The sequence below is a fragment of the Gouania willdenowi genome, chromosome 1 (genome assembly GCF_900634775.1).
Source record: "Gouania willdenowi chromosome 1, fGouWil2.1, whole genome shotgun sequence".
Lineage (NCBI taxonomy): Eukaryota > Metazoa > Chordata > Actinopteri > Blenniiformes > Gobiesocidae > Gouania > Gouania willdenowi.
Window position 1 is genome coordinate 27,505,519 of NC_041044.1, and position 12,689 is coordinate 27,518,207.

Here is a 12,689-nt window from a genome sequence, read left to right on the forward strand (position 1 = left end):
ATACTGCACTACCAGGCTCAGGCATTTATCTGACCAACACACACTCATTGTTACTGGGAGCCAAGACTTCTTACCTTGGTTTGAAAAAAGGACGTTGGGACTAAGGCTACGGTGACAAGATAATGGAAAAAAGACACTTAGGATACTGTCATTATGTGTGTGAGTAGGCGGACTCATTGAATGTATTTGCTATAAATGTCAGGAGGCACGTGTTGGATCATAACTATGGAGACACGCGTGACGATGAGATTATGTTCCTACCTTGGTCCAGCCTCTGAGTCCTAAACTGGACACTGGGGCTGTAGGGCCCAGGACCGACAGCTGTGAACGCACACACCCTGACATCATACACAGTATCTGGACTCAGACCCTCCAGCCAAACACTCGACCTTGGAGTGGACACCACCACCTCTGAGGCATTTCCTCGACTGTTTATACCCTTGTATAGCACTGAGTACATAATGATTTTCCCATTTTGCTCAATGAGTGGGACAGATTTCCAGGTCAGCCGGAGTGACGTGGCCGAAGCCTCTTCTGCAATGATATTTTCCGGGTATCCACTTGGGACATCCTCAGGAGTCGTCACATTTATCACAGCTTCCTCGCCATATCCCATTTTGTTTCGGGAAGATAGTTTGAACACGTAGTTAGCGCCCTTGTGGATGTCCTGTGCGGTGAAGCGATTTTCCTTGGTTGGGAATTCTACTACTGTGAAGGGGAGGACGTCGACACGGCCAAAAGTAAGGCGGTACCCCAATAGGGGTGTGGGTGGTTTAGGAGCTGGGTACCACTGAAGCAGCACAGTACCAGAATCAGTAGCACTCACAAGCAGCTCAGGTTTTCTAGGCACTAGACAGAAGAAAAAAAGGAAGAGCAGATGAAAAAGGAGAGCATGATAATCAAAGTGAAATTACTTTCCACTTCATTCATTACCTAGGGCAATACTTCAAAAACTATGATTAATGCAGCTCCAAACAAATGATGAGTTAAGGTGTAAATGGTTGAAATATTCCAAATTTAATGATTGAATAGCTTTAAATGTTTAGTAATGAGAGATTATGCGAACATGTCTCTTTCTCAGTGTGTGTGATTGGGCACTCACATGGCAGGGCGGTGCAAACGCTGACAGGTTTGCTACGAGCGCCATCGCCCTTAGCAGTGTAAGCTCCCACTGTTATGGAGTAAGCCGTGTCAGCCCTCAGGTCTCCAAGCACCACCTTCTGCACAACAAGGGAAGGAAATGTCATGAGGCAATGGCGTTAGAAGCAATACAAAAAAAAAACAACTAAAATGCTTTTATGTTTGAGACCACGTGGAAAAATATCGAATAATCTCCAAATTGTAGATTGCAAGCACAAATTCAAGATAAAAAATACTTTCCAAAACTCAAAATGACATTTTCCAACACAGAACATTCATTATGTTCCTATTTCAAACCCAAAACCCAATCTTCCTTACTCATATTCTTGTGCGTGCTCATGAATAACAGAAAATCATTGGCAGTAGCCTAAATGACTCATAACTCACTCATCACTGTGATTTTCCAGGATAATCTAATAAACATTTGTAGAGAATATGAGACTCAGAAATAGAAATGGGGATTTCCTGTTAGCTTTTAGTTTTTTCCAGATTGAATCATGTTTTCAATGCTTTAAAAAAACCAAAAAAACATCAAATACCAATTCTGGTTTACTCACATATTCAGTTGATTCATCATATTCCCACTGATTGATGGAGCCATGGAGGGAAAAAAACAAAATCATGTTTTAATCAAATGCTGCAAATGATGAGCTTCTTTTCATTTCCATACACGTACATGTGATGATGAATTACCCAATAAGGTGTGCTTTGATCACTGGTTAAAGCAAGGCTTGAGTACTTCAAATATTTGCCATGCCAATAACAGCTAATGGGTTTGAAATTAAGTGTCACACATTTACTAAGAGGACATCATCAAAGCTATAGAACATTAGGCTGTAAACATGTCTCATGTTTTTGATTTTCTAAATGTAAAAACGTTTATCTGTTACACACCCCACACGCGAAGATAAAAAAACAGCCATTGAACAGTTTTGATCGTATTGTTTGTGTGTGTGTGTGTGCTCTGATAATCTCAACAGAACACACACACACAACAACTGTGCCACCAACAATCTTCCGCCAAGAAATAAATATTGCGTGATCAAACAACATCTGACTAATGCTGCATTCAAGGAACTCGGAATTTAGGATTTTCTACACTACCTGAAGTATTAAATCTAATATTATAGCGGTCAGCCATGTTCGAGATATTTCTATGTACTGATGCTGAACTCGGAGATTGGAAATTTCAACTTGGAAATGCTGACTTACGAGCTGCCTGCATCACGTGTTTCTCAGTAAACTCACTTCTTGATTGTCTAAACTATGAGGTCATGAGTTGGGAATTGTAGGCTTTCCACAAACGAAGGAGGAGTTTTGGTCATAAATATTGAATAGGTTTAATATTATTGTCGACCCCGACTCGTTTCTGAGACGATTATCGGTACAACTTCACTCTTAAAACATCTAAAACTACAGGATAATCTTATAAAATAATCTAATACAACACAAAAGATTATGTGGCGTTTGCCGTCCTTGGTCGGGAAGCATCCGACTAAGTGTTTTTATGTGTGTATCCCGCTTAACTGTCCAAAGTAGTTAGCAAGCAGCTAAACCCTCCTTTGTAAAAAAAAATTTATTTTTATTGGCATTAAACTGCTGACTTATTGCCAACTGTTATCAAATTGAATGACGAGTAATTGTTATTTTTCTTGCAAAACCAATACCAAAATAATCTTAATGAAGATTTCTGTTCACTAAGATGTTCACAACCGCAAGTTGATTACTGCAGTGTTCTTTATCCTATAAACTTAAACTACTCGATAGCTACACGCTGGTATTCTTCTTTTATCCAGATAAGCCCATCTGGTGGGAAGAACTGTAATTCCTCCATAGCTTTAGTCACACTAAAAATCCCAATCAGCACTACTATACAGTTAAAAAATGAGGTCAAAGCTGTCCATGTTGTATTTGGTTTCTATCGTTCAATTAAGGACACAGCTACTTCTAATCACCCTGCATATTGTTATTATTACCTGTGAGTCATCGATGAGGATATCCTTGACGAAGGGCTGACCCTGAGGTTCACCGTAGTTCATCCTCACATAGTGGACTTGGTAGCCTCGGATCTGACCGTGCCGCAGTTCCGGTGCTGGTGCTCGCCATTTCACCCTAACAGCTGAGGCGTTCACTGTATCTGCCTCCACTCCTTGTGGAGGACCGCTTGGAACTAAAAATGCATTTTGGGATAGAGGTTAAGGGTCACTCAAACCTCTCAATCAAAGGCCTTAAGTGAATTTGTCTGATTAATTGTTTCCCCGTTTTCCTGCATTGACTGTAAAAAAATACCTCATGCCCCAAAAAACTTTAAAAAGGGTTTTAAAAGCAACACTCCAAAAGTCTTAAACTTTGGTGTTTTAGAAAAAGTCAAAACACCAAAAAATGAAAGAGCTTGAAGAAAAAACTAAAAACACAAGAAAAAAAGTGGAGTATAAAAAGCAAATGTGGGAAAAGATAAGAATGGTAAATAGAGGGGGATTAGTTGCCAGTGGCAGATAAAACAGTGGCAGGTAGTCAAAGGGAAAATACTGTTATCAAGGTAAAAAAAAAGTTCTACAGCTGTCAAGAACTACAAAAAGGCAAAAAAACAAAAAAGGAATCCCAAGAAGTGTGTAAGAACACTGGTAGGCATGAGCAGAATTAATAGTTAACCATTTCTTAGTGCAGAGAAAAAAAGCAAGGTTAAACATAACCAGATATTTGTTAGACACTTGGAGAGGGGAGATGGCAAGGAAGGAGCGGTCAATCTAAAGCCAAGTATTTTTGAAGAATCATTAGTAGAGGAAATTATTTCTTAAAGGGAAAACTTCAAAACCAAAAGAGATTCAAGAAAAAACTCTTGAAAGAGTGAAAAAAAGGGGTCAAAAAGTTGTGCTTTGGGAACAGGAACAGGGGAAGTCTTGATGTTAAATGTTACATGTTATTTTAATAGGAGGTTTTAAAACTGGAGAGGTCAAAGGAAAGTCTTGAGTGTGTTACTCATTTGAGCATCAGCTCTGGGTTAGTTTACCAGCTCATTTATGTTGTATTAGTGAGTTAGTCAAGGTCATTGTTAGTGGAACGGGCCATCGTAAGAGGCAAAGGGAGTTTGTTTTTGCAACGTACCATCCTCCTCGGTGCGGATAAGCAGCTGTAAACTTTCCGGTCCCTCGCCAGCTTCCGTTTGTGCTCGTACTGTAATGCCATACTCAGTCCACTTTTCTAGATTTTCCAGGAGATACGGAGAACTGTCTGGGGGTATTCCGTCGATCCTTTTGGAAGTTTTGTTGCGCATCGTGGTCGAATACTGGATGACGTATCCTGTAATGACGCCATTCTGAAACTCCAGAGGAGGTGGTGCCCAACTTACCAGGACGCTGGTAGAACTGGAGCTAGTGCATGTAATGTCCTGGGGAGGCGCTGAAGGGACTGATTGGCCAGTTTTAGGAAGCACAGCAAGGGTTGGTTGGGTAAAGGTCATTTGGTTGTGTGTGCGAGTTGTTATTTGTTGGTGAAAAAGTGAGGACATGGGAAGTGAAGGTATGGGAATGAAGTCAAGCAGACGAGAGACAGGAAACAAAAGACAAAGAAACATAAAATGAAAACAAAACACTGGAGAACAAAAGCTCTCACAACAAAAATGACACTGCTTTCTACTAATCCAGATGGACCGAACAAAGATACTGAACAATGTGGCGCCAACTTCTGGTTGGTAGAAATGCTTGAATAATGAAAACGAGTGAATGACTTAAAAGAAATGTGACACAAAAACACTGACTAGAATTTTAACGCAAACATACCTTCCCATAACTCACTTGTCCTTACAGCCTACCCAAGACTCTGTGATCCAAGTAGGGGCTCTCATGACTAACTACAAACCTTTGGCTTCTTCCCTTGTTATTACGTAATGCATTACAGATCTCAGATTGGTAGACCAAAAAATTCGGATGATTTGGTTAATGGAACTAACACAATATAATAATATCATATGATATACTAGGATCAGCAGTAACATTATATCCACATGTCTGATACGGTGCTCAGTATGTATGATGCCTTGATAAGAGACCTATTGGGGCGTTATCATTAGCATTACCCTCTTTAGCAGTTTGAGTGCAAGTAGCCTGTATCTGTTAGATTAAAATCAATAAGACATTGTTTGGTACCATCATGTGTCAATGAATCAATGACCAATGAGCCGATAAACTTCTGCTAAACTTCTGCTAATGATAAAGTCAGTCATCTAACCATAAAAATTGGGTTGAATGAACTCAATACTTTACATGAAAATGTCTCCATTTTTCTGCATGTATTCATCGACTACTGTTCTTCCAATAGTCATAATGTTACTGTTGATCAATGCATTTTGAATGGATCTTTTGCTATACCAATTCTGAGATTAGCCCATTTTCTCAATGCAAAACAGCAAAACAAAAGCATCAGATGTAAAGCATCTTATGTATGTTACAATTTGTCTTCGATGTTGTTAAGTTGTAGAATTTATAAAAGTTTTGATGTTTGCATTGAGAAAAACTTTCAGTCCCACTCTCTCCTTCAATTCTTTACACGTACAGATTTTGACAATGCAAAAAACCCTGAAACACTCCATCCAAGCTCTCAAAAAACAATCTTAGTGTAAATAGCCATGCAATTTACAATTTGTCTTTAGTTTGAAGTTTAGCATTTACATGATTAAAACAACTATTTGCATTGTCAAAAAGCACTCTCGTATATGCGCAAACAAAAAAATGTCACTGCACATGCTGCAGTGCGTGTGTAAAGACCTACGTGTCTGTGGCGTTTCAATAGACACTTCGTTTGTGTAAGCCCCGACTCCGTTTTTACTCTTGGCAGCCAGCTGAAAGGTGTAGGTGGAAAAGGCCTTCAGGTTTTTCAGTAGGTAAGATGTGGAGGGCTCAAAGCTGACTTTTTTCTAAAGGGACACAAGGACAAAAATAAAACTCTTTCAGTGCAAATGGTTACAGCTTTTCTAAAACTACCAACACATGCAGCTAATTTATGGAGCCATTTCATGTTTCAAAAAATGTATCCTCTTAGCAACTTATCCATCTGTACCTCGATGCGTACCTCCTCTGTGTCATCCACCCTTCGGTAAACCAGTTCATATCCTGTAATCTGATTGTCTAGGCCTCCTTGTGGGGTCGGGGCCACCCAGGACAATAAGATGCTTGTCTCCGATTTAGCTTCACCTTTAAAATCTGAGGGCTGGGAAGGAACTACGAGATGCGGAAAGAAAAGGTTAGAGAGTAGCACGACAAAAGCGTTTGTTTGTACTCTCCCAAACTTTACCTCCAGTTTTTGCTATAATCTGAAGATCCTGGGATAAAGGTCCATCTCCAACAGAAGTGAAAGCCAGCACTCGGATGTAATATGTCTTGTTAGGAGTCAAATCCTGGATGGTGATGAAGTTAGCGCTGCGCACCATCTGCTTCTCCCACTGCTCATGAGCAAAAACACAAGGCACACACACATTGATGTGGACACACAGGTGCAATATCAGGTTACAGCATGATCAAGTGAAACACAGGGGTAATCACCTGGTTTACTGGGAGTGTGCCGTCAGACGTGTAGTAGACTCTGTAACCGACCACCTGTCCGTTCGGTTCCTCAGGTTCATCCCAGTGGATCATTGCTGTTGTTGCACTTAACATCCGTCCAATGACCTGCACAAAGGACAAAAAAAGGGTTTAGTAAAAGTTGAGTTTAATGTTTTTTAACTTTTCACAAGCCCGGCTTATATTACAGTAGATAAAAGAAAGACCCAATGATGTCTGGTGTTTAGGCTCTTTGAGGATATTATCCTGACCTGTCGAGGAGGAGAGGACGGCGCCTGCTCAGCTGTCCGAGCTTCCACCGCCTCGCTGGAGGGACCCTGGCCAATAGTGTTGACAGCTGCCACACGAAAGTCGTAGTGGGAGTAAGGACTGAGACCGCCCACACTGTAGCGGGTTGTGGCAATGCCATCAATCTCTTTGTAGGGGTCTTCAGAGCCTTTGGCACGATGCTGGGGTTAGCAAGAGAGGAGGCAGAACAGAACGAGGGATGTGGCACATACTGGTTTATGGTTGTTTCAGCCAACATTGCATTGAGGATTATTCATCATTATCATCAGTTTTTGCACTTTCAGGGTTTTATGTATAGATACAAACATGCAACAGAAGAAACCGCATTATAGTGTTTGATATCAAGTTACTATTAGAGCACATCTTCTCAAAAATCTGTAAGTTCTATCAAAACACCCGGTATAATTTGAGGGTTATTTATTACAATCTGGAGAAGCATACAGTTGGGACACTTAATGTTAAAGAAACTAAATGGTGTCTAAAACATTGTATAGTAGAGTGGGTACGTCTGTTTATCTTCAATACCTGGATGATGTAGTATGAAACTGTTTCAGGGTTTCCGGAGTCCCAGGTGAGAGTAATGCTTGTAGCAGTTCTTTCTGTCACCATAGGAATGCCTGGTGCTTTGGGCAAAGCTGAAAAAAAAACATAACAACTGAACATAAAAGATGCACATTATCTAAAATGGCCCCCAATTGACTGAGATTAACCATTGTATTTCTCAACACAGAAAAACGATTATGTGGCAAATTCTAATTAGCAGTGGACAAAGCAAATCCTGTCGGAACAAAAACAATGTATTTGCTTCTTTGATGGTTGTTTAGCATACAATTTATTTAAGCCAAATTGAAAAGAAAAAAGAAAAACTGATAAAGTATTACGAAATTTCTTTAGAAGAAAAAAACTGCACACTTTCACTAGATATTCAACATTTTAAAGACTTTAATTCTCCATTTATTGATGATACAGTTGGCTGTCAAAACTAGGACTATTCAATGTTGAAACCACAAATAAGATACATTTTGTTAACTTTTTTAAATTCTTTTCTTAGAAAGTTTTCTATAGTTTTTTACACATCAAACAGAATAATTGAATAGAATCATTGTTGAAAAATTGTTTTTTTGTTTCAAAACTCAAGCTTCAAGCAGGTAAAGGTTATAGCATTATCAAAACTTCACCTCGTGTTTACATTCTTCCCTCTTCTCATTAGAAATCCTTTCTTGCTTTCCAACCCACCTTTAACAATAATCTGCGCCACTGCCTCAATCACACCCAGTGTTGACATGGCAACACAAGTATAATTGTTGGACTGCCGTACGTCCGTCAGCTCCAGGACGTTGCGGCCGATAGGCATGTCATCCTCTGGTGTCAGATCTTCTGCTCCCAGCATCCACTTCACATATGGCATAGGAGAACCAACAGCCACACAGGTGATGTTGACATTACCCCCTGGCATGATTTCACTGTCAGCAGGGGGAATGGAGAATCGAGGGGGGACACGGCGTACTGGACCAAAGAGCAGCAAAAGTAGAGGAGGAAAAGGGAACTCATTAGAAAAGTTTGATTCTTCAGAAAATAGAAAAACAATTATGGTTAAAGGGAACATGGATGGAGTTATAGGGCACTTAAACAGGACAGTAAGCAGTCAGATGGCTTGGCACGTCAACACTTAAGTGCTTATGATACAGAAATGTTTTATTAATGTTGTTTTCAGGTGTGCTTTATTTAATATTTAATGATGTAAAACACAAGAAAATCACGGCAAAACACATCCATGCACATGGGACTTTCGACTAGAAGGTTTAATCCAGCACATGGGAAACCTAAAAACCACAAAAGCCTGAATGCAAGAAGAGACAGAACACAAAAAAAGCGACACAATCATGACTGTACCAACCTTCTCGCAGCTCTGCAGGACCAAAGCATGGTGGGAAGAGGAATAGAAAACACAGAGGACATTGGAAGATATCAGAAAAATACAGGAGGTGGAGAGAGAACAAGTTACACTAAAGAGCATGACACAGTGGTGACAGAAAGAGAGAGAGAGAGAAAGAGAAAGAGAGAGAGAGAGAGAGAGAGAGAGAGAGAGAGATGCAAACGATGTGCAAACATGGCAGCAACGACCTCCAGCCCCCATGGACCCTACATTCCCATCGCATTCATGTATATATAGATAGTCTGCCTATGCATGCATGAATATATACATATGTAGGTGTTTGTGTACATGTACTGTATGTATATATATATATACAGTTGTGTGCGAAAGTCAGGGCACCCCTTTAAAAACAGCATATTTTATATATTTAAAAAGTTATATTCATATTTACTGTCTCTCTGGTATATGGGAAAAAAAGACAATATTGTCAGGAAACATTAATGCATAGTTACATTTTATTTTATAAATTGAACAAAATTACAAAAATGAAAAACATAATTTTGGCATGTGCAAAAGTCGGGGCACCCTACAGCATCAGTACCTTCAGTACTTAGTAACACCCCCTCTGGCAGATATCACAGCTTGTAAACGCTTCTTATAGCCAACAACAAGTCTCTGGATTCTATTATTTGGGATTTTTCCCCATTCTTCCTTGCAAAAGGCTTCCAGTTCTGCAATATTCCTAGGACGTCTTGCATGCACAGCTCTTTTAAGATCTACCCACAGATTTTCGATAATGTTTAAGTCGGGAGACTGTGAAGGCCATTCCAAAACCTTCAGCTTGCGTTTCTTGAAGTAGTCCATGGTGGATTTGGAGGTATGTTTAGGATCATTATCCTGTTGTAGAAGCCATCCTCTTTTCAGCTTTAGCTTTTTTACAGATGCTGTGATATGTGCCTCCAGAATTTGCTGGTATTTAATTGAATCCATTCTTCCCTCCACCCGAGCAATGTTTCCTGTCCCACTGGCTGCAACACAACCCCAAAGCATGATGGATCCACCCCCATATTTAACAGTTGGCAAGGTGTTCTTTTCATGAAATGCTGCTCCTTTTTTTCTCCAAACATACCTTTGCTTATTGTGGCCAAAGAGTTCTATTTTAACTTCATCAGTCCACAGCACTTGTTTCCAAAAGTCATCAGGCTTCTGTAGATGTTCTGTTGCATATTTTTGACGTTGTATTTTATGATGAGGTCGTAGATAAGGTTTTTTTCTACAGACTCTTCCATGAAGGTCTTATTTGTGCAAGTATCGGCGCACAGTGGAAGGGTGCACCACCACTCCTGAGTCTGCTAAATCTTCCTGGAGGTCTTTTGAAGTCAAATGTGGGTTTTGGTTTACCTTTCTGACCAGACTACGAGCTGTTCTCTCCGAGAGTTTCCTTGGTCTTCCAGATCTCTTCTTGACCTCCACAGTTCCCCTCACCTGCCATCTCTTAATTATGCCTCGCACTGTGGAAACTGCAAGCGGAAAACGCTTTGCTATCTTCTTGTAACCCTCCCTGGCATTGTGGGCATCAATTACTTTCATTTTTTCTGTCTTACACAGCTTCTTAGAGGAACCCATGGTTGCTGAGTGTTTGTACAAGGTTTGTGGAGTCGCCGTATTTAAGAAACCCTCAAATTGGCACCAGCTGGCACTCCCTAATGACAATAGTTGACACATGCTTCAGGACCAATGAGCTGGTAGAGGTCTGAGCTTGTAAAAAGAATCTGACACTTTGAAACTCTCAGGGTGCCCCGACTTTTGCACATGCCAAAATTATGTTTTTCATTTTTGTAATTTTGTTCAATTTATAAAATAAAATGTAACTATGCATTAATGTTTCCTGACAATATTGTCTTTTTTTCCCATATACCAGAGAGACAGTAAATATGAATATAACTTTTTAAATATATAAAATATGCTGTTTTTAAAGGGGTGCCCTGACTTTCGCACACAACTGTATGTATGTACTTGTACAGCCGGACCCATATGTGTGTGTATATTAATATATGTAAAATTCTGTACATAACCTCCCCTTTTATAACATTCATTACTTAATTGTAAATTGTGTTCTACATATAAATAGTGAAAGCCTATTTTATAATAATCTTATCGTGTCTACATGGTTCTCACACTTTCTTTGGCAATGTAAACCTGTTTTCTCATGCCAATAAAGCTGTTTTGAATTGAATTGAGAGAGAGAGAGAGAGAGAGACAAAAAAAGGAAGGGATAAAACAATCGAAGGGCTCTGATGGCCGATGTCAGTGGAAATGTTTCTGTTTAAGGCGGTTTCCTCTAGCTGCTGGTCTCCATAGACCACCTGTCAAACACTCACAGCAGGACGGCAAGACTTTCCTGCCCTGTTAGTCACACATCACTGACTCTGTGCTGTTAGTGTGTACAGTACAGTATATCTATCTATCTGTACACATCTTTATATATACCTTTAACTAGATATGAATAAGTGTTTTTGTCTATGTTTGTGTGTAACATAATTGAGTGTTTATTCCAGGACACCTTACTGCACTGTGTGTGTGTGTGTGTGTGAGTGTGTGTGTGTGTGTGTGTGTGTGTGTGTGTGTGTGTGTGTGTGTGTGTGTGTGTGTGTGTGTGTGTGTGTGTGTGTGTGTGTGTGTGTGTGTGTGTTTTGAAGCACATTCCCAGAAGAAATGTTGGGAATCAAAAAAATCCAATGCTAGAATGTTTAAAGCCTTTCCTTGTTGGACGGGCAGACAACAGAGCAAAAAGCCCCAGGAATAAAAATGTCTCTAACGTTCAAACATTTGGTGGGTGTGTGTGTGACGTGTATTTGTGGCGCGCGTGTGTGTGTTTGTGTCAAAGGAGCAGAGAGGAGGACAGTGCCTGAGGAGGTGAAACGCCTGTCAGATCTGAGGAGGAAACACAAGTCTTAACCAGACAATGATTTGTTGTTTTTTTTTCCCCCTCTGAGGTCTAAAGGCTAAGAAGGAAGGGCAGAAAGATTAATGGCCCGATTAAAACATTCAGCTCTGTGACAACTCGATGTAACAAGGTCTCATTTAAAAGCTATACTGGTTTAGGCCTCAATAACTACAATTACACTGAATTTAACAGCTCAAATTGATCTGCAACCAATCACATGAATCGACTTTAGATAATAGGTCTAAAGCTGAAGAGACAAATGTGTCACTAATTTGTGTTAGAACTGTTTTTACAGTCATTTATGTCGACTTTTAGCTTCAAATTCAAATAATATCCCTTTATATGACGATTTTAGTCAATCGTGTCATCAACTCATATTATACTGTCGTCACATTAGGCTAAATCTTCTTTATATTTATATGTCTATAATGAAATAGCATTTCAATCTGTTTTTTTTAGCGCATAATTAAGTGTAATCCACTTCCTTGGACATTATGACGTTATACTTAAGAAGACCAGTGGTCTTGGGGGCATCTGGGGGGTTGCTCGGCCGCGGGGGGGCTGCCTGGGGCTCCCTGGCCCCCGCTCTTTCTGCTGGCCTGGCTGCATCTGCGGGCCCAGGGCAGTTCCTGGGCTTGCAGTAGCGTTTTTTTTTTTTTTGCACATATACTGGTATATGATGCACTGGCACGCCTTGGGATGTGGGATAAAACTCATACTGGGCTTAACCTTAGACACATTAATCCCCAAATACCTGCTTTAGGTACTACCATTCACTCATTCCCCCTGTTCACAGCCACCACCATTATAGCTAAGCTTCACACTTGTCACTATACTGGCTGGATAACACAACATAATAAGCACAATGTACTGTATTCTACAA

The 12,689-nt window shown here is 40.1% G+C and overlaps 1 protein-coding gene across 35 annotated transcripts in view; it reads right to left on the reverse strand.

Annotated features, from left to right (window-relative positions):
• The window catches only part of ptprdb (protein tyrosine phosphatase receptor type Db), a 222,565-nt gene that overhangs the window by 38,006 nt on the left and 171,870 nt on the right, over window positions 1-12,689 (reverse strand). For 9 of the 35 annotated variants that reach the window (XM_028450335.1, XM_028450282.1, XM_028450310.1 and 6 more), the window contains 13 exons: window positions 8,881-8,892; window positions 8,220-8,489; window positions 7,509-7,618; window positions 6,947-7,144; window positions 6,678-6,803; window positions 6,430-6,577; window positions 6,196-6,356; window positions 5,908-6,052; window positions 4,246-4,548; window positions 3,117-3,310; window positions 1,698-1,724; window positions 1,103-1,220; window positions 262-849 (listed from right to left, as the gene is read on the reverse strand). In XM_028450335.1, coding sequence (XP_028306136.1) covers window positions 262-849; window positions 1,103-1,220; window positions 1,698-1,724; window positions 3,117-3,310; window positions 4,246-4,548; window positions 5,908-6,052; window positions 6,196-6,356; window positions 6,430-6,577; window positions 6,678-6,803; window positions 6,947-7,144; window positions 7,509-7,618; window positions 8,220-8,489; window positions 8,881-8,892 — 2,400 coding nt within the window. The remainder of the gene's footprint in view (window positions 1-261; window positions 850-1,102; window positions 1,221-1,697; window positions 1,725-3,116; window positions 3,311-4,245; window positions 4,549-5,907; window positions 6,053-6,195; window positions 6,357-6,429; window positions 6,578-6,677; window positions 6,804-6,946; window positions 7,145-7,508; window positions 7,619-8,219; window positions 8,490-8,880; window positions 8,893-12,689) is intronic. The other 26 variants (XM_028450318.1, XM_028450290.1, XM_028450530.1 and 23 more) reach the window with 9 other exon arrangements.